General features: G+C 39.2%; 1 protein-coding gene across 5 annotated transcripts in view; it reads right to left on the bottom strand.

The window, feature by feature from the left end:
* The window catches only part of LCOR (ligand dependent nuclear receptor corepressor), a 135,090-nt gene that overhangs the window by 40,768 nt on the left and 74,389 nt on the right, over positions 1-19,933 (bottom strand). For 3 of the 5 annotated variants that reach the window (XR_012657112.1, XM_075072993.1, XM_075072992.1), the window contains exons 6-7: positions 17,477-17,764; positions 14,036-14,129 (exon numbers count right to left, since the gene is read on the bottom strand). Coding sequence is in view for 4 of the 5 variants with exons in the window: in XM_075072992.1 (XP_074929093.1) it covers positions 14,036-14,129; positions 17,477-17,764 (382 nt within the window). In the remaining variant the exon portion in view is untranslated. Of the gene's footprint in view, positions 1-253; positions 9,865-14,035; positions 14,130-17,476; positions 17,765-19,933 lie in introns of those variants that run through there. The other 2 variants (XM_075072994.1, XM_032783056.2) reach the window with 1 other exon arrangement.

Below are 19,933 nucleotides of genomic sequence, written 5' to 3'. Positions count from 1 at the left end.
CATTTCAGCTTTCACATGCATCCTCTACTCAACTGCTACGGAATCCTATTTACTATTGAATAATCAGGAATCCTATTTACTACTGAAAACAGATGGAGACTCCAAACCTTGATCCCTCAACCAGTAATTATTTACTTTACATTTTGATTTCCCCTCTGCATCTCTTTCTTCTTGTTAATTTACATTTTACAACATTATAGGTTGTAATTGTGACACTTTAAAATACACACTAGAAACAACAGAATTACAACCCTTTGAAAGTTTTTCACAACAAAATTTATTAGAAGAATAGTGGTTTTGAAAAGTCTAGCATCCAGTGAAAACTACCATACACGACGTTATAGCTGGGAATGTGTTTCCAAAATGACATGGTCAAATAATACAATGGAGCCTTTAAATCTTACACATGCACAACAAGAGAATTAGCGCTTCTGACATACAATGCAAAAAAAATAAATGGACCACATGAATTAAAAATTTAAAAGTACTTATCACACACATTAAGACACAGCTTATTTAGTCCAGTCAAAAAATCAGAACTGCATTAAAAAAATTAATGTAGTGCAATCAAACCAAAAACCTTAATTTGTGATCATAAGTGCTCTACTACATAAACGTTGATCATAGCAAGGAACAAAAGTTCAAATCACACAGTACAAAAAAATCTGTAAATAAATATAAACTACAGTACAAGAGAACTATTAAATTATACAATTCCGTCAAACTGTAAACAGTATATTGAAATGAGGTCCATAAGAGTAAAGGGGGGGTTCCTGTTTTTTTTCCCATGACACTTGAACTTCTAGAGGTCAGAGAGAAATGCCATTTTCCATACTCGTCAAAGACGATGGGTCACATAAATAGAAAGAGAACTCTTTTCAGATGTAAAGTATCAAATAATAAAGCAGAGGTGCTGCTGACTTGCAACTGCAGACAGATCACTACAGGTGCAGAGAAGCAGATTTTTTTCTTAAAATTTCACCCCCGGTGCAGATACAGCAGACAGGCCCATCACTACAGCTGTTAAGCGCCAACACATTCTGAATTCGTGCTCAGCATTAGAAAAGAGACACCTGTCAGGGGCTTAGTCTTTCCAATTATGTGGTAGGGATTATACAGACTATTATAGCCTTGTACCTCTGCTGATTATCTGACAGGTTTACATGCTTGTCACACAACACCGACTTTGGCAGAACAATTACTAATAAACTCAAAGCACTTCTGGCCCGTTGGTTTCCATCACAGTGGCCAGTGCACAGAATTCTCTAAAGACATTGCATAACTAGAATGTAGAGGTCAGACACCCAAGGACCGGTGCTTGAATTTAGAAGTAGTTATGGTGAAAGAGAAGCAAGAGCCACATTAAGGAAATGCTTCTGTAGAGTTTACAGAAGCAGCTGGGAATGTATTTTACTTTAGCTGCACTGGCTAGTAGTGGCATTTTAAAATATACACGTCTAAGATTACATATATAATATATATGTATGTAATATAATACATATTATATAATATATAGAGAGAAATTTCTTACAATACATCGTTAACAGGAACCCCCATGCGATCTGCTCAGTAGTTACTGAATATACAGAATGCCACTATAAGTGTCTGAGGCACTGTGTGCTGGAGAGTAATATGCAGCTTTAAAATCCGTTTGGCTGAGTTATACCTGGATACCTGAACTGAGTTTTAAGTTGACATTCATCAAAGATGTGCTATCAGCACGTCAAAAGAAAAGCAAAACAAAATACAAGTCACTGCTAGGTTTAAGAATAGAGTACAAGTACCTGAATTGAGTGAGGATAGTGTGTAAACTGTCCCTGAGGGTTTTTAAACAGTGTGTACAAGCTGGATTCCTAAGAACATTAGTTTAACTTACATTGCGGACTGATCAAATACCAACGTCTCACAATTTAACAAGTGAAGGTTAGAAAGAGTTATGAGCAAACACTCCAAACATATTTGATACATTTTTTAAAGCAGCAGTAAGCTGCTGTAAGCATACATCCCATCAGTACAAGCAACACATGGGACTCAGATAAAGGTTTCTATTTGCAAAAAGCCCATCACATATCAATAAGTAAAGAATAGTCACCTGCTAAATTAGAATGCACCTAATTACAGACTAGCAATTCAAGATTAGGTTTTTAATCAAATACTTTGCTATTACATACTAAAATTCCTCAAGCACACAAATGCTGGTATTCTAATCTAGTTAGTTTTTTTAAAATGTTCCTCCTTCATTTAAGAAATAGACCATTCCACAACTTAAACATTAAGATCCATTTTCAGTCCTCAGACGTAAAAATCATGTTAGTGAGTTTATATTAAAAATTTACATGGTAAAAAGGCTTGAATTTCAGCCAAAAGATTCTAAACACTGCTCATTCCCTGAAGGTGTAAGGGAGAAAGAATCCCTACCCATTTTTCTAGTGATATATTTTTCAAACTGAACACTATACAATGGTTTAAAATGATTTTTCGTTTTGGGAAATTTCCCTCCTCCCTCTCCATTACCCCAGATTCCAAATCTCAAGCCCTGAAATGGTCTGTGGAAATGATTTGTTAAAATATCAAGCATATACATTTAGAAGTTGCCTGAACATTATAAAATATTGTAGTAGTGTTATTTAAAGACAGATTAATATCTCAAGAGAACTTGGGATCTGACATGAAAAGTGGTTAATAATAATCCTAGACTGTAACATTTACAGTATCTAAGACTCTGAAGACCAGATAAATTAAGACTTTCGTATTATAACACGAAGACGTGCTGAAGTATCCCTTTTCCGGTATTGTACAATAGGTCAGACAAGTGCTTTTAGAATGACTGTAAAGTTCACTGTATTTGCTTCCACCAAGCATAAAGATATCACCTGCAAAAACATTTGAGATGCAGCACCAAGTATTTGATAAACCGTATTAGTAACTCTAGTGGGGTCTTCATTATTTTAGGGTGGATAAAATATCTAGATCTGATCTCATTTGGCTAGTGGCCACAGAAAATTCTCTTCTGATGGATCTGTCTGTATCCTAACCCCAGCCATCATCATATTCACCCAGACATATCTGCAAATATATTATCTTAAGAATCTTGCTAAATTCTACTCACCCATTCAATACGGACAAGTAAAATATATTTTTAGAAAGAGAATGAAATTTTCTGGACAGAATTTTAAAAAATCCTTAATCGTTGTAAAAAGGGAGGGGAAATCGATTTTGCAACTGGGCTAGGCAATTTTCATGAGGCTACTATAAGGCTATTTTGAAATGAATGTTCTCAGGACATTACCTGAGTACGGGTATAATTTTGTAGGACATGAAAACCAAGACAGCTGTAATACTGTACACAGATTTCGCCTAAGTCAAACCCCGAATCTGTGAAAGACAGATCCTGGAATGTACGCATGTACCTGCGTGTGGGGTTTTTGGCATATGTGTAGTGTACCTGTGGATCATTTTTTGTGTCTACAATATTTCTGTTTAGCTATCATCAAGATATGATGAAAAATTCAATTATATATTACACACAGAGAGTAAATATAGTGATTACAATATATGATAGTTCCAAATGAACTTGCAACTAACTAACAGTGCATACGTTTAAGATTCTGCAGGATCTAATTTCGAGTTTTGAGTACAATTTAAAAGCAGTGGAAACCTTAACAGTACCAAAACTAGTCACAGAAAGAGAATTTGATAGATATAATTTGTATACTAGCATTAGTCAATATAACCTTATTTGGGGAAAAAAAAGGTGGGTTTACTTAAACCAGCATAAATCTCACTACTGAAATTTCTATTAAGGACAGATATTCCTGATCCTCGTGAAAATGCAGGCAACATACCAATGTTACCACTATGTTTTGGCAGAGAATTTAAAACAAAACTCATTTTGTGACAAATAAAGCTTTCTGTACAATGTAATAAATTCTCCTTCATACAGTTTGGACTTACAGCTAGTGTACATCATCTTTAAACCAAAGCATTAAGCGTCTGTCTTTATTTAAACAAAAAAAAGACCGCTCCATGTTATAGTTCTGGTAACACTGCATTTTGGGTAAGACAAGGGAACTCCACAGCATTCCCTTCACTCACAGGCCACATTCATCTACCACTCCTAAAACTCGAGGACAGCCAAGAAGAGAGACTTAATCCTAAAGAAACTGAAGAGAAAGACTTGGGAATTTGCCCTTCCACCTGACACAAGTATAACTATCCTTTTCAGTACAGTTTGAAAAACAATTTGATATGAACAAATAAGTTATTACGGCTTGTACAGAGTTTAGTAAACCCCAGGACTGGGGGATCATTCTGACAGTTATCTTTACAAAACCCTAAACAATTTCTTTAGGAAGCCAACCTGCTCTTTAGCACTCCCCTGAAGGAAATGTTTACCGACTCTTTTAAATCCAGATCTGCCATGAAACACAGCACAAACCATAAGCGCTGGAACTAAGGGTTTCGGGGTGCAGCCACACCCCCTGGCTTGCAGTAGTAATAAGAGCCCAAATACATGGTTTCCATGTTCAGCACCCCTACCACAAAAACTGTTCCAGGACCACTGGCAAAAGTCATTCTTTGTCTGCTCCTGAACCATCTAAATGTATATGTGCAGCTACCTCTTGTGTGACAGGAGTGTCGTCAGGCACGTAACACAGGAAAGAACCACTAACAAAAGGGTACATAATAGTTACATCAAGACTGAGCAGCTGAATTTGTTACCACGCAAGAGGCACCAATCATATACGTTTATTAAGAATCATTTCTGTTCTGAAATGGGACTGGACTTCAGGTCTAGTGGCAGGCAGCATGGGCCAGTCAAAGTTTGGGTCCTGGGGCCAGTGAGAAGAGCACGTTTTGTGTGTTGCTATTTAGGAACTTCATCTGACTAATGCAGAAATAACAAGGAGTGATTCCAAAGAAAGCTGTGACTTGAGCTTTTAATGGACTGCACGGGGCTCTGAGGACCTTCTCTCTACACCAGAAATAAAATAAGCCCAAATACTACATGCCCCTACAATATATAATTGGAATGTTCCATTCTTTATAGCTGGAGTCAAGTGTAACAGCCACAATAAGAATGCCTACTACATTGTGGAATGAGGATCCAACTGGCTGAAAGTGAGGTAATAATTTGTAATAGGTCACTAGAGTTCTAAAAAAGCACTTTTACATTTTACAGGTCCAAATAAAAAACAGATACATTTCATACATGTCGGGCTTGCTCATCAGAACTGTACGATAATTAACTCCACACCAGGACCCCTACCACATCTTCATTATATGCTGCAGCAAAGATTTACCAAGCAACATCTAAACTTCAGTACAATATGAAAATTGATTCTTAAAACTTTATACACACAAAATATAACATTACTTTTCTAGGATGGGAATAGGGAGAGGGATTCTCCTTCATGATAGTTGGACTGAAAAACTAGTTTTCAGAGACTGCCACAAATATGATTTACAGTTTCTTGCTGTCATCAGCCTCTTTCAGCTAAGTGAAAACTACATCATCAGTGTGCTATACAACAATGACTATATCTGATGGTTACCCTTGGGAACAAGAGAAAACTAGTGACTGAAAATACCTGACAGGCCGCCTCCTACAGACACCCTGATTTTCACAGGGTAGCAGTTTGTCTGTGTTCTGTTAACATTGTGCTCCCACAAAAGCACCAGGAGGAACAAGGTCTAAGCCCTCTCTCCTGTCCAACTGATCCAAATAACATAAGCATCCACTTATCAGAAATAACGTGAGAAACAAAGCCTTTGTTATAAAGACAGCAGTGAACCACCACATCTTCCCACACCAAAATATGGTCAACTGGGAATTCTGGCCATGCAAACTGCTAGTCAGCAGAAAATTAAGCATGCTAATGGACAAACACTAATTCCAATTATATATTTTAAATGATCCCAAATACTATGAAGATAGCTACACTGAAAGCGCCTGCAAAGAACATGTAGTGAAGGAAAGAAATTGAACATCAGTGGATCACTGCAGCACTAGAGCGATACCAGTCATGTGATCAATCACCTCAGAGAAAATACGTTAGATGGGACTTTGAAACAAAATTTAACATTAAAAGGTGCACCTGAATATTACAGACTAAATTTACAAAACCTACAATAAGGTAAAATATATATCTTTTGAATATTCAGCAGCTTTTTTTTTTTAATTGTTTTTATTTTTTTGAGAGGCTCATGAAATTTTAAAAGGGACTACTAACTAATCTCAACCATGCTTCACAAAACGATAATGGCTATTTTATATTGCAGTTACCAATGTAACGCAATTAGTGCTTAAAAAATAATCTACACTTTTTTTTTTCCTTTTTTCTTTTTATACAGAGACCTTTGGAGGAAATATGGTTGTTCAAAAGCTTCTCAGAAAAGAAAGATTACCTGAATATTAAATGATCACAGATCTCAAGTGTAATGTTTAAAAGCTTCGCAGACATGAATATTACAATCTTCAGGTCTCAGGACATTTAATCTGAGAAAGATAAGCGTTTGGTTTGTTTTTTAAAATTCACTTTCTAACCAAAGTAAATAATAAGAGTACTTCACTTTTCACTATCTATGTACAATTCTTAGCCTACAGTCTGAACTGATGCAAGACAAGTTCTCTTTTTAAACTGCAGCATTCAAGGGTAGGCACACCATTCTGCTGCACGATTGTCATCCACTTAAACAGACACACAAAAATATTGAGGTGAGTAAATGAGCACTCCATGTGCACTGCAATAAAACTCAACTCATACACCACTTAAATAAAGACAACCGCAAAAGGTTAAACCTCTCTGAACAGTAAAACTCTATGCAAGAGTAACATTTTTAGCTTGCAGCAAACCTTCCACTATAACCTCCAACAGCAGATGAAATCACACATTTAACAGTGCACTTTTATTGCAATCCCCAGATTAACTGGACTATATTGCAGAGTTTATATACTGCTACTGAGCTTACAACTGCTTTAAATGGTGAGATGGCAGCTAGATCTCTATGAGGAAGCAGACTTTTGAGTTTTGACATTAAGTAAAAAACAAAAACAAAGCACAGCTGGGCTAAAAGCCCAGCCCATCTCAAGAATGAGCAGTGCATATTTCAAATGACAGCAATGGTGTGCCTAACCTTCGAACGGCATAGGTTGCTGGAAAAAAAAAATATATAACCAAAAGAAAGCTAATTGAATTAACTGCTCCAGAATTCATTCAGTAGCCCTGGGGCTATGGAGGCCATCTTCCCATGAACTTTTAGTATCCAGTTTAAATCAATAACAGTGCTTAATGCTCTCTCACACAAATTCCAACACTTCTTTTGGTTGTGCAGCTGGGGAAATGGTGGTCCTACAAACCTTTTGAACAAGTTTAAATTAAGACTAAATTGTTTCCACCTGAAAAACCAGCAATTCTGATTTTGACAAATTGTAATAAGTCCAGTGAGCTTTATCTGGTGACTGATCACTCCAGCAGAAATGATCAAAGACAAGAGTATTGTACAAAACATATCCTGAATCTATATAATGATAAAAATATCACTATAATAAAAACAATTGGACTTGTGGTTTATGGAGTGTTTATATGAGGTTTAACTGCTAACACTAGTGTGTGCTAAACCACTATCAATCAACACCAGGTAAAAGTAAAACAAAGAAATGCAGGATATGAGAGAACATTTCCTGCTACTGGCAACTGTAGTATTTAAAAAGGAAACACTCATTGGGTGTTCAACCCTGACACTATTACAGCTAGATATGACGTGGAGCCTAAATCAGATCAGGCTCCCTGTGTGTTTTTATGTCTTCCCTGAACATTAACACAGATCCTTCATTAATGTGGATATTTGGGGAGACTAGAGAGGTTGTAAAGTTCATGAGATCACTGTTTTGTTTTACGCAAGATCACAATAATTTGTTACGTGTACCCCCACTCCCCAGTTTAGAGTCATTTAACCTAGTTGTTGGAACAGCAGTTTAGTAAACTCAGAATCAAGTCTGTAAAAAGTGACAGGTTACAAAGAACCATAGTTTCGTTAAAATGAGGCATACCCCAATACATCATTTAGTGTACCCTGACTGCTCCCAACTAAAAGGAGCTTGTCTTCCGTGAGATAAGGCTACATCCTCAAACAGGTGAGTCTAAATCTCACCTTTGTAAAATATGAAACAAAATTACAGCGAAGGTAGTGTTACAAAGTGGTTAACCAGAGTATTCTGAAGGTAGTGTATGTAAGTTTCCTCATCCCTCCCCTCTGGGTGAGCACTAAGCAGACTTCTAATGGTAAATTAATTTAGAAAGAAAATGGCAAAAGCCTTATTAGACCCAATTGATTACCAATCTCCAAGTTCAAGAGATTTGCCATTCCTAAAGAGCGTGTGTTAGTTTAATCCTTCAATCAACTGGATCCAAGAAGGGGAGAAAAAGAGTTCTCAAGAATTTGTGAAGCTTTTCAAATTATTGTAAAAAATAGTTGGATTCTCATTCAAAAATGTCTGGCATTAGAAAGAATCAGTTTCACAAAGTGGACTTGGTTTTGAAAGGCAAATATGAAGGAAAAAAAAAAGAAAAAAGTCCAGGCTCCACAGGCAAGGAGTCTACTGCATTATTTGTGAGGTAACTCAATTCTCCATGAACAATAGAGAAACATGCAAAACGAAGGAAGAAAGAAAGAAAAAAAAAAAAAAGAGATCTGAGCCATACTGGGCCAGAAAATTTACAACTATGCAACATTCGGAGCACACCTTCACCTGTGCCCACAAGAGTCTTTTGCTAAACTGCAAAGGAGCAAGTGTCACAGTAAACAGAGGGGAGTCAGGTGCACTCAGTAGTAGCTGAACAATGCAGTAGTGCTCACCCAGTCCGTAAAGTAATTGGCACTATATAACACCCCTACTCATCTTTTGATTCATTCGCACTTTGTGCTGCCTCTCCCTGGGGATCTAATTCCATCTTTATTGAAACATCCTGCCCCTCCGACCTCATTAATTTCATTTTTTTCTTTGGAGGGTTTTTCAAAGTGCCCAGCCTCTCTTTCACTTTGTACTCCAGTGTACTGTGGGGAATCCCATAAATACTCTGTGCTTTGGAAACACTCATTTTCCCACTCATAACCACAGAGATTGCTTCCTCCAGTATCTCGCTGTTGTACTGTCTGTATCTCCCTCTTTTCTTCCTAGGTTGCTTGGAGCCAGGATCTCCCTCTTGATCAGAGGTGGGATATGGCTGTCCAGAGGTAGACTGCTCAGCATCTGAGCCCCAGGAATCTGGTCCAGCATCCAGCAAACTTCTCCTGTTTTGTTTTGGAAGGATAGCCCTTAACTTTTTACTAAGCGCGCTCTCCGTTTGTGAACCCATTACCAAAGAGCTATAGCTGTACTGGTCACCAGTGCGGGACTCCCATGAAAGGTCCATGCCTCGAACTTGTGGTATCTTTAAATCCACAGGAGATGAATGGCTCACATCCTTTTTCCCATCCTGTTTAGTATGAAGTGCCATTTTCTGAAAGGCAGAGTTTTCTGTAAGAAAAGGAAGGTCACTGATGTTGTTGAGTGCACCATTTCCCCTGAATTTCATGCGGCTGGAATTGAATTCATAGTGTGGTTTTGCCCAAGAAGCCTCCCTGGATAATATTAAGTGCTGTCCATGATTCTGCAGTCCAGATGGCCCATGGCTGGCAGCTGGAGAAAACTGGTTTCTGCTCAGCAGTTCTTCGCTAATCTGTAGTGATCGAGCCAGTGGAACTTTAAGAGATGTGGAGTGGCCATAAGCTTCCCTGGTTCCATCTTGCAAGCTTCTTGGAGGTACCCCATCACCACTCCGAAGTCCCTCTGGATGGTGCTGGCTGGGTCTCCCAGGTCGCCTAATTGGATGGAAGGAAACTGATGTGAGCAGGACTTGCACAGGTAGGGAGGGATGGGTGAGGGGGCCACTCCTTTATTAGAAGACCTTGCTTGGGTAACATCACTTTTTGTGTTATTTATTTTTGTCTCTATTTTTTTTTTTTTAAAGTCTCAGCATCAGTCAGTTTTAAAACTTGTTCGCAAAAAAAGAGAAGCTTTTTGGGCAAAGAAAAATGAAAGCTGCTGCCTGGTCTCTGGTTGGGTTCACAAATTCTCGGAGTAGAAAAGGCTTCGCGCGCAAGCGTCTGAAAATAGCACCTTAATTATAAATTACAAAGTAATAGTCAGTCTTCATAGATCTCTACACGACTGTGTTACTATTGTGACGTTACCACTAAACAAGTACAGTAATAAAAGAGTGATACAAAAGTGATATCAAATGCAACATATTCAACACACACAAACCACAGCCACCTGCAGTATCTACACTTGGAGGAACCTTGCAAGTTGTTTGCTTACACCACATACAAGCAAAAGTAGCTGCTCAATGCAAAAATGCTTAGCAGGACTCCAGGAATTTGCTTAACTTGCAGTAAACACTAAATGTAAGAACTGGGATATTGCAGATCACAAAGAAAAACCCTACATTACAGCAGACTTACCACACCGATTCCTTTTAAATACACCTCTACCTCGATACAATGCTGTCCTCAGGAGCCAAAAAGTCTTACCGCGTTATAGGTGAAACCGCGTTATATCGAACTTGCTTTGATCCGCCGGAGTGCGCAGCCCCGCCCCCCTAAGTATTGCTTTACCGCGTTATATCCAAATTTGTGTTATATCGGGTTGCGTTATATTGGGGTAGAGGTGTACAAATAGCTGCATAAATACATGTCCCTGATTCTCTGTTTGATATACATCAAGCCTAGAAGAAATGGTCTTTCTTACCTCCATAACAGTTATTCAGGTTCATGCTCTACAAATTTTAGTCCAGATCAGGGGTTAATGATAGGAAAATCAGTGTTTTTTAAATATAAACGTGTTAATTTAGAATACCAACTCAAAACATTTGTTTTTGTTTTTAAATGCTTTTTTTTCAAAGAGCGTTCCTGTAGCAAGGAATGCTTATTTAAGGTCATTTTTAGAATACTGTAAACTAAATTATATTGGTCCACAATAAAGTAGCTAAACAAACACAAACCCTAAAACCTTTTCCATATTCAAGACAGATATTAGTTGAAACAAGAGACTTCAAAAGCATGTCAGGAGGAAGCAATTACATTTGGAAGCTCTGGGATATTAACGTGGTGTGAAGCCATCCAGGTTCAGAGCAAGAATGGCTTATTCAAGGATAGGAAATTCTATAGAAAAGCTGCACTAACACTTTTGGAACGTTGCATTTTAGATTGTCCTTACTCTAAATATCTCTTATGTTATTTATTCCCTTTTAGCTGACAATTGCAACCCACATGGTGCTTAAAAGGTATACTGCTAATCTCCCTCCAGAATCTGACAGGCCTTAAAAATTATAATCAGGTAACAAGAGTCCACATGGATTCTGAGTGAAATCCATCGCTCTCAAAGAACTGAAGAAGATACAGCTACTATTTCTCATGGACCTTCAGATAAGCAACATGTGCTCCCTACTGGCTCTGTAGCAATGAACTAGCAGTAAACCACCCCTGAAGATGCCTCAAATGTTTCCCAAAGTTAAGAAAGCATTGGCAGCTTGCTAAGGAGACAGAGCTAATTTGCATTAAACAATGCAGACTGCAGTCACCCTCATTTGCAACACAAACGTGCAGGAAACTATAGGTGTCAGTATGCAATGCTTCTTCTTGATTCCAATAGTTCTGACCAGGACACAGCATGCGATGTTGGGGCCTATAGTCTCCACATGCTGTATTCTGGCTAGCCTTTGACGTACAAACAAGGAAGCAGGCGGTCTGAGCCATATTGGCTTCTGATGCCTTCAAAATAGGAAAACAGAGACTGAAATAATCTTTTCTGAATTGAAACAGACGAGTTGCTGGGAGAGATTCCTTTTAGAGTTAGAAAAAAGTTTAAAACTACTAACATGGTAAATAGGGAACTATACAAGCAAGTACTTGAGATTATTCCTTTTAATACCTAGTAATAAGTCTTTAAGAGGAAACACTGTAAATGCAACCTTCATCAAATGACACAGTTTAGATGGTTAGTCACGACGATGGCTGCCAGTACTAGTTTTTTTTAGTAATTAAAAATCCAGTAACTTTCATAAAGCTAAATCCAACAATTAAGTATTCTTTAGGCAAACTGGCTAAAATACTTGTTTTTATATTCCACTATGTAAGCGTTCCCTGCTCATGGCAAGTTCTCGAGGCAAAATCCCATTGTTAACACCCTGAATCCCCCCTTTGACTCCCAGCCTACCACCTAGTGCAAGTGCCTGGTTCCTATCTGAGCATACAGGGTCATTAGACACATACAGCCATAATTTTGAAAAATCTGGAGTTTAAAGCTAGATTTGCTGATAGAATATTTTTTGGTATCTAGAACTAATTTCTGCAAGAGTGCTGTTTAAACTGACTTTCTGTGTGTCCTCATGTAAACTGTGCTAATGCTAGCAGCGTTGTAGCCCTGTTTGCTCTCAGGATATGAGAGAGACCAGGTGGGTGAGGTAATAGCTTTTACTGACAAACTTCTGTTGGTGAAAGAGACAAGCTTTTGAGCTATACACAGCTCCTCTTCAGATCTGAGAAAGGTACTCAGAGTGTCACAGCTAAATACAAGACAGAACAGATTGTTTAGCATAAGTCATTAACACATTCTAAGAGATCATTTAAGGTAAAGTAGCCCATTAAACAATTAAAACCCACACTTCATGGGGACCACTACCTGAGAGAAATCTTTCCCAAATCCCCTCTTCTGGCCTTCAAGCTATGCCCCCAACCTCACCAAAGGAATGATCATCATCAGAAGCAAGCTCCTCACAGACCAGGAGACACCAACTCCAAAGCAGCACCAGACCCTGCCAGAACAACAGATGAAACACTTGCAGACATATCTCCACTGCTTTTATGATCAATACCCCCAACAACAACTATGTTATGAAACCAGACAATTACAATGCTCTCCAATGAACTCACACAGAAAAATGATAAAAAACAGAAACACTCTATCACATGTGGGCAAACACTTTTCACAAAACCATCTCTCCATAACTCACCTCTCAGTCCTCATCCTCAGAGGAAACCTAAAATACATCTTCAAAAGATGAGCTTGGGAGCTTAAATTCATAACTTCTTTAGACACCAAAAATCATGGTTTTCATAAAGACACTGTGACCCACTAACCCCACTTTTTTTGTCCTATGACAGCAGAGGTGTTAACAGGCCACTTCACCTTCAATGGCCTCTTAGAATGTGTGTTAATTACTTGTGCTAAACAATCTGTTCCATTTTGTATTTAGCTGCCACTCCTCAGAGGACCTTTCCCAGACCTGAAGAAAAGTTGTGTGTCACTCAAAAGCAAGTCTCTTTCACCAACAGAAGCTTGTCCAATAAAAGATATTGCCCCATCCAGCTTGTCTTTCTCATACAAGTTACCTCTCCATAAGACGTATCAACAATAACTAATGATCCACAATTTATGTCTTCTAACCTGCTAAACATTTTAGTGCTGTGACAGCAATTTGTGCTAGAAGAAAGTACCAAAAAAAAGAAAAATGTAGTAAGTCTTGTCTAACAAAGTTCAGTTTCATTCACTATCCAACCTCCCCGCCCCCCAAAAAAAACCCTTTCAAGGTTGTTGTGTTAAAAGCTCCAATCCCTAAATTAAACTGCAAAAATGCAGATTCTTCATAGCTTCAGGGGAGAGTGAGTTTGCACCTACACTCACACTGCTAGCCAACAGGAAGGTGAGGGGAAATCTTTTCTCAGATATTAAATTGGCCCAAAGAACCAGCAGTACTGAATTCTAAAATTAATTTTTTTTTAAACCTGTCCTGGTTAACAATCAAGCTTTTATTTGGCAGGTGGGAAGAAGGTATTTTTTTGCAAAAGGCCCATAATAAAATACTCGTTACTCCAAAAGGTTAAAACCAAAATTAAACAGTAGCAGTTACCAGGAAGCAACTGGTATAAATTTATGCTAAATCAAATAAAATCAATTATTTTAAAAAAATGGTAGTAAGTTGTTTTCCCTTACCCATTCCCTGCAGTACTGGAGCTGGCTGGAGAATGGCTCAGAGAGGTGCTACCGGCACAAGGACTTTTCTTAGTGGACAGATCAAGCACTCCGTCTGCAGAGACATAAGAATCACTTGAGGAGGAAAAGAAACAGGAGCAAGCTGTGATTTCTCTTAGGTCAAATAAACATGTTGGGGAACTAGATGGTACAGTGGCTTAACACACTGGCTTTTATCACTGGAGAGTTGGAGTCATTTCCCAATTTGTTTACACACGATGGCTTCCTTTTAGTCCTCATGGCAGTCACTATACAGACTGGCAGTCTGGCAGAATTGACTTCTCTTTGCTAGGAGAGGAGAAGGACTCGAGCACCAGATAACGTTAACAGTCAGATGCATACTGCAGCATCACCAAACACAAAAGGTTCCAAAATCAAGACTAAGACTCCCAAAAAATCATGATATCGGCTTCAAAATAAAAGTTAAAAAATTCTTTGTTTTTTGGTCTGACTCTGGATTTCCGGGCCCATGGGGAATTTGCATGGGATAATTCAATCTCAAATGAACACCCAGAAATGCAAGCTCCCTGTTCCACTGCTACAAATGCAACTTTACCTTTCTCTCCTACTCCATGATGAAGTGTCCCAGTGGGGAAGCTGTCAACCTCTCCCTCCACATGCTCCATGTCCCAGAACAGTCTCCTGCTACAATCACATTTTTCTGCCTTTCCACTCCCATGCCTCCCTCCATATTCTCTTGTCCCTCCCACCTCAATCTCCCTCTCGGTTTCCCCACTTCACATACACATTTCCTAACATTAAAAAGTTTCCTGACCAGTTCCCAGACCACAGAGAATGGGGAAGCCATCTTTGTGAAGGAAAGCCTGACCTCAATCCCATTGGAAACAATGGGAGACTATGGCCATTTGTAATAAAAACAACTTTTTGTGAGACAAGCCCAGATGCCTGAGATTACTGGCAACTTTGAAACACGGGGTTTATGGGCAAGGCAAAGAGGAGAGTTACCACAGCTACTTGCCCATGCTATGTCTAGCTTGAATAAGTACCATCAATTCTTATGTTCATGAAGAAACATATTAAAATGCAGGGGAGTTCTCAGGTTGTCTCAAACTGCCCATGTGACATATATGTATTTTGTTTTATTTCCCAACCCCCCCTCTTTCAGCACACTGTTCTATGTACTCTGCTTGGAAATGTAGCATAATCCAAATGTAAGTAAACAGGATTCTAGTTTTAAATGCAGCAATACCCAGACACAATGTATTTATAGAAGTACACTAACATAGTGAAACAGCATTCCCTTCTCAAGCAAATATACTACGGGCTGGTCTACACCGGGAATTCACACCAGCATAACTGCGTTTCTCAGGGGTGTGAAAAATCCACCCCCCCCCCGAGAGATGTAGCTATACTGATCTATCCCCCGGTGTACGCAGTGCTAGGTCAATGGAAGAAGTCTTAGCTACCACCTCTTGGGGAAGTGGCTTCCCAGCAATGACAGGAGAACCCTCCCATTGGTGTAAGTAGCGTCTACACTGAAGTGCTACAACACTGCAGCTGCACCACTGTCATGTTTTAAGTGTAGTCATGGAGCATGACTGCTTCAAAGGAAGCCACATCCAACCCCCCTCTGCCAGGATGGTCACCATGACATGAGGAGCCTTTGAGAATGAGGGGGATCCTTCAGAGTGTTCCCCTTCATTAGCCACAGGGGAGATAGCAATGAATAATCTAATTTCCCCCTACACGCCTTCAAAACAAAGATATACCAAAATGACACCACTGGAACTGCTCCAAGAGAGTCTGTTAAATACATCATTACAACAGGGCTTTTTACCACATTCATTATCTGTCATGTAGCAATGTAAACTATAATACATACTTGTATGGATTAATCACATAACTGCAAATAATTATGGAATTACAACATGCATGCACACAGTAAAAGCATTATGAACATTTATAAATTCACTTGAAGTTTTTCTATATTTTGGCAGATAAAAACAACAAAAACAATTCATCCATTTTCTGGACAACCTATCAATAAATACTTTTGTTTTTCAGCACGCATTTCTGTAATTAAAAGAGCTAAGACAAAAACCCTCTGTAACACAGTCTTTTAGGAGAGGGACTAGGAGGAAAAACAGACCTTGTAATGACCTGAATAGTTGAACTCATTTCTCTATAATTTTGCAAGAAGATCCATTCACGTGATTGAGATTTTTATACCAAATTTAGCCCAGAGCAAACTTCTGTTGGCTGAGTGACAGTGTACTGACACTACCACAATCTTCGTTACAGCAGCTCTTTGCTGCCATGTTTAACTTAAGAAGTGACATGATCATTTACAGTAAGTGACATTAATGGTACTTCTTCATGACACTGTTTCCAGGACGTGTTTTGTTTTAACCTTCTTACCAAAACCTCCACAAATGTCTCTCTCACAATGAATATTAGAAAGATGTCTGCAGTACCCAAAATTAATTGTACATAAAAATAGCTAAAGGCTTTAAACATGAATCGTTGATAGCAGGTGCATTTAAAGGCAGTGATTTTCAAAATAACCTTTCCCAATATGAGGTACCCAGGCTTACTCTATTTTTCATGCGATCATTTCAGACATCTTTCATTAACATATTCTCACAAAATTCAAAGGGTTACTGTGAATCATATCAGTCCTCTTAAAAGCTCCTCTGCGTTGGACACAATGATCCCCTCTATTCAATACTGTTTCAGGAATGAAGAGACAAAATGTTCAGATACTACAATGCTGTTAGGAGAATTTGTTCTTTAAAAGCAGTTTGACAGAAAGCAAGGTTATCCATTTAACACAAGCTCTGCGGCACTGCACTATAGAAGATATTCAGTCTGTACTCTGCAAAGGATTTTTTATGTACAAAAATAAACTTCTGCTAAATACATAAACAAGGAAACCATTGTATAATTCAGGGGTTCCAGTTTTTAAATCCTGCATTCACCAAGCAACGTGCCATACAGTAACTAGCATTTCAAAAGAATACTGCTTCTAATCCAAGCCAACACGATTCAGGAGTACTGTTCTGAACAAATAAAATAAGGTAACGTTACACATAAAGCTTCCTAACTCTCTGATCAGCAGGTACATAAACAAACACTCTACACACGTTCATAGCATAGCTCTCCCTGTAACAGTACCCTTGTTGCTACAGACAGTTGGGAGCCTTGTCAACTCCTCTCCTCCTCTGGCATTAAATGCATATAGATTTTTATAGCCTCCAATTTTTCAGCAACTTCCATCACATCCAATCAGTCACTACATTATGCACTGCATTATGGGATCTACAACTTTGCCATTCTATGTTTCATTTAATAGTTTACACTTCTAATTCTTCCTTGCTTTGTGCCAAAAATGCCTCCAGCATATTGGAACTGAATGCAAGATACTTTTGGTAATAGTCATACCTTGTTCACTAGCTTCTGACTGAGACTTTCTGACAGTAAGGTCCAGAGGTGAGTCTTGGTCAGCCATGAGAAGTTTGCTGAGCACAGGGTTCTGAGCAGTGGCAGCCGAGGGAGCGGAGGCGACCAGAGATGCTTTCAGCAGGCTTTGGTTCTTTGTGCTATTGGGCTGGCTGGAGTCCTGAGTAGAGCTATTTTTTGAGGTATATTCAGCAGCAAACTGTCGGATCATTCGCTGCATGATCTCCCGGGCCACTAGGGGAATATTGGGGTCAGAGACCCCAGGACTGTCTGTAAACATTAGAGACTTTTTTAAAGGAAGAATTTTACAAGTAAAACTTTGAAATCAAAACATTACATTTCATTCTATAGATTTTCTTAACGATGCAATACTTCCTTCAAGGAGACACAATTTATTCTTAAGATACCTAAACAACAAAAAGTGTTGCTATTTATAACATAGGTCCTTAATATAACAACATTCCTACAAGATTTAAGTAATATTTCCTAAACTTTTTTTTCCAATAAGTATATCCTATGGACCTTTGAGAGGGCGTGGGGGTGGAAGGAGAACCAGAATCATGAAGGAAAATGTACAGTAATAATTTTAAACAGAAGCTTGTTACAAAAAACAGAACAGGTTTACAGTGGAAGAGTGGAGTAACTTACCTGGTTACCTGGAGATATTCAGGCCTGCCTGTACAGGCCTAGACTTTAAGAACTTAGGTGTATTTTTATCACTTAGCTAGTTACAAGGGTATAAAAACAAAGAATCAAAATCACACTCTGCCTGTGTCTGGGCCTTCTCTCACTAGGAGAGTCTGAGGTCTTGTTCTTAGGCTAAGGCCTTTGGCTAAGCAGCAGGGGCAGCCATAAGCTGGGAAGCGAACGGTCACATCCTCACATCCCAAACCCCTCACACTGAAATAAGGTGGGGTTGGGCTGTTAGAAAACGATCCTGTCCTGATAGTGCCAATCACCACCAGATAAAGAAACAGATCTGAGGATGGTTACAGAAAACCTAGTTTGATAGCAGCTTGTCTGGCAAGAAATCACTTATTAGTGGTTGTGAAACCCTCATTTCTGTATGTTTTATCTTTATGGCCCCCACTTTTCTATTGTTAATCTATCTGGTTCGCTAATTGTTTTTGTCTGCTGTATAATTAATTTTTCTAGGTGTAAGTTAATTAAGGTAGTGGGATATAAATGGTTAGAGAATTGTTACATTAGGATTGGTTAGTTAAATTTCAGTAAAATTACTGGTTAAGGTATAGCTGAGAATATTACTATATAAACTGGGGTCAAACAGGAAGTGGGGGGAAGGGAAATTGGAATCATGTTTCCTGGGGGGCGGAACGGGAACAGGGACACAGGCAAGGCTCTGCGGCATCACAGCCGGGAAGGGGGACGAGCGGTAAATGCTCTGCAGCGTCAGAGCCGGGGAGGGGGACGCGGGGTAAACGTTCTGCAGCGTCACAACCAGGAAGGGGGACGCGGGGTAAACGCTCTGCGGCGTCACAGCCGGGAAGGGGGACGCGGGGTAAACGCTCTGCGGCGTCACAGCCGGGAAGGGGGACGCGGGGTAAACGCTCCGCGGTGTCGGAGCCGGGAAAGGGACACTGCGTATAGAGATAAGCCCGACTGTTGTGAAGGGCTTTGGAATATGCTTGTTTGGAAACTAACTCCAATAAACATTGCACTGTTTGCACTTCAGACTTCTAGTCTTCTGCGTTCTGTCTGCATGACAAGAACCAGGGGAGAGGGTTAAGGGAAAGCCCTCTAACAGAGTAACTTCCCCAAAAGCACAGTGGTACCCAATAAATATCCCCATGAGTGGGGCCTTATTTCTCCCAGCCACAGACTCCGAAGGGATTCCATCTAAAAAGCCAAGCGAAGTTCTAGGAATCCTTTCCACCCCTTCCTACCAGTCACCACAGCATGAGTTCAATACGAAAGGTGCTGAATAAAAACTAAACACTGTTTTTCAAATAGGTGCTAAGCAACTAATAAGGCATGTGATATGGGGAAAATCAGGAATACATTTTATTTATTTACATTAAAAAACACTAGTGTTTGTACAGGGCATATCACAACAAAGCTCCAGTTCTGTCTAGGGTTTGGGGACTAGTTCAATACAGATACATTTTAAAATATTATTACTGTTTTAGATTAATCATGCTTTGTGGACAGGCAGCAGATCCACAACTACTGCATTAGAGAAACTAAGCAGTCCTGCTACACCAGCTCGCAGACACATCCTTGTGTTTAATTTGGCCACAGAACAAGTACTCCTGGGGAGAGGGGGGTAATATTATGTGCTGCATATTCCAATGGATAGACTGTTGCAAGTTTTCCTCTCCCACTGCCTTTTTTTATCATCTTTTGTATTAACAATAAAAGATTCATGGGGCAAGAACCTGCCATTTTATTTGTCTGTAAAATACCAGAATGTGGACTTGA

The sequence above is a fragment of the Chelonoidis abingdonii genome, chromosome 16 (genome assembly GCF_003597395.2).
Source record: "Chelonoidis abingdonii isolate Lonesome George chromosome 16, CheloAbing_2.0, whole genome shotgun sequence".
Lineage (NCBI taxonomy): Eukaryota > Metazoa > Chordata > Testudines > Testudinidae > Chelonoidis > Chelonoidis abingdonii.
The sequence above is the reverse complement of the archived record's forward strand: the minus strand, read 5'-3'. Positions and strand labels throughout refer to the sequence as shown.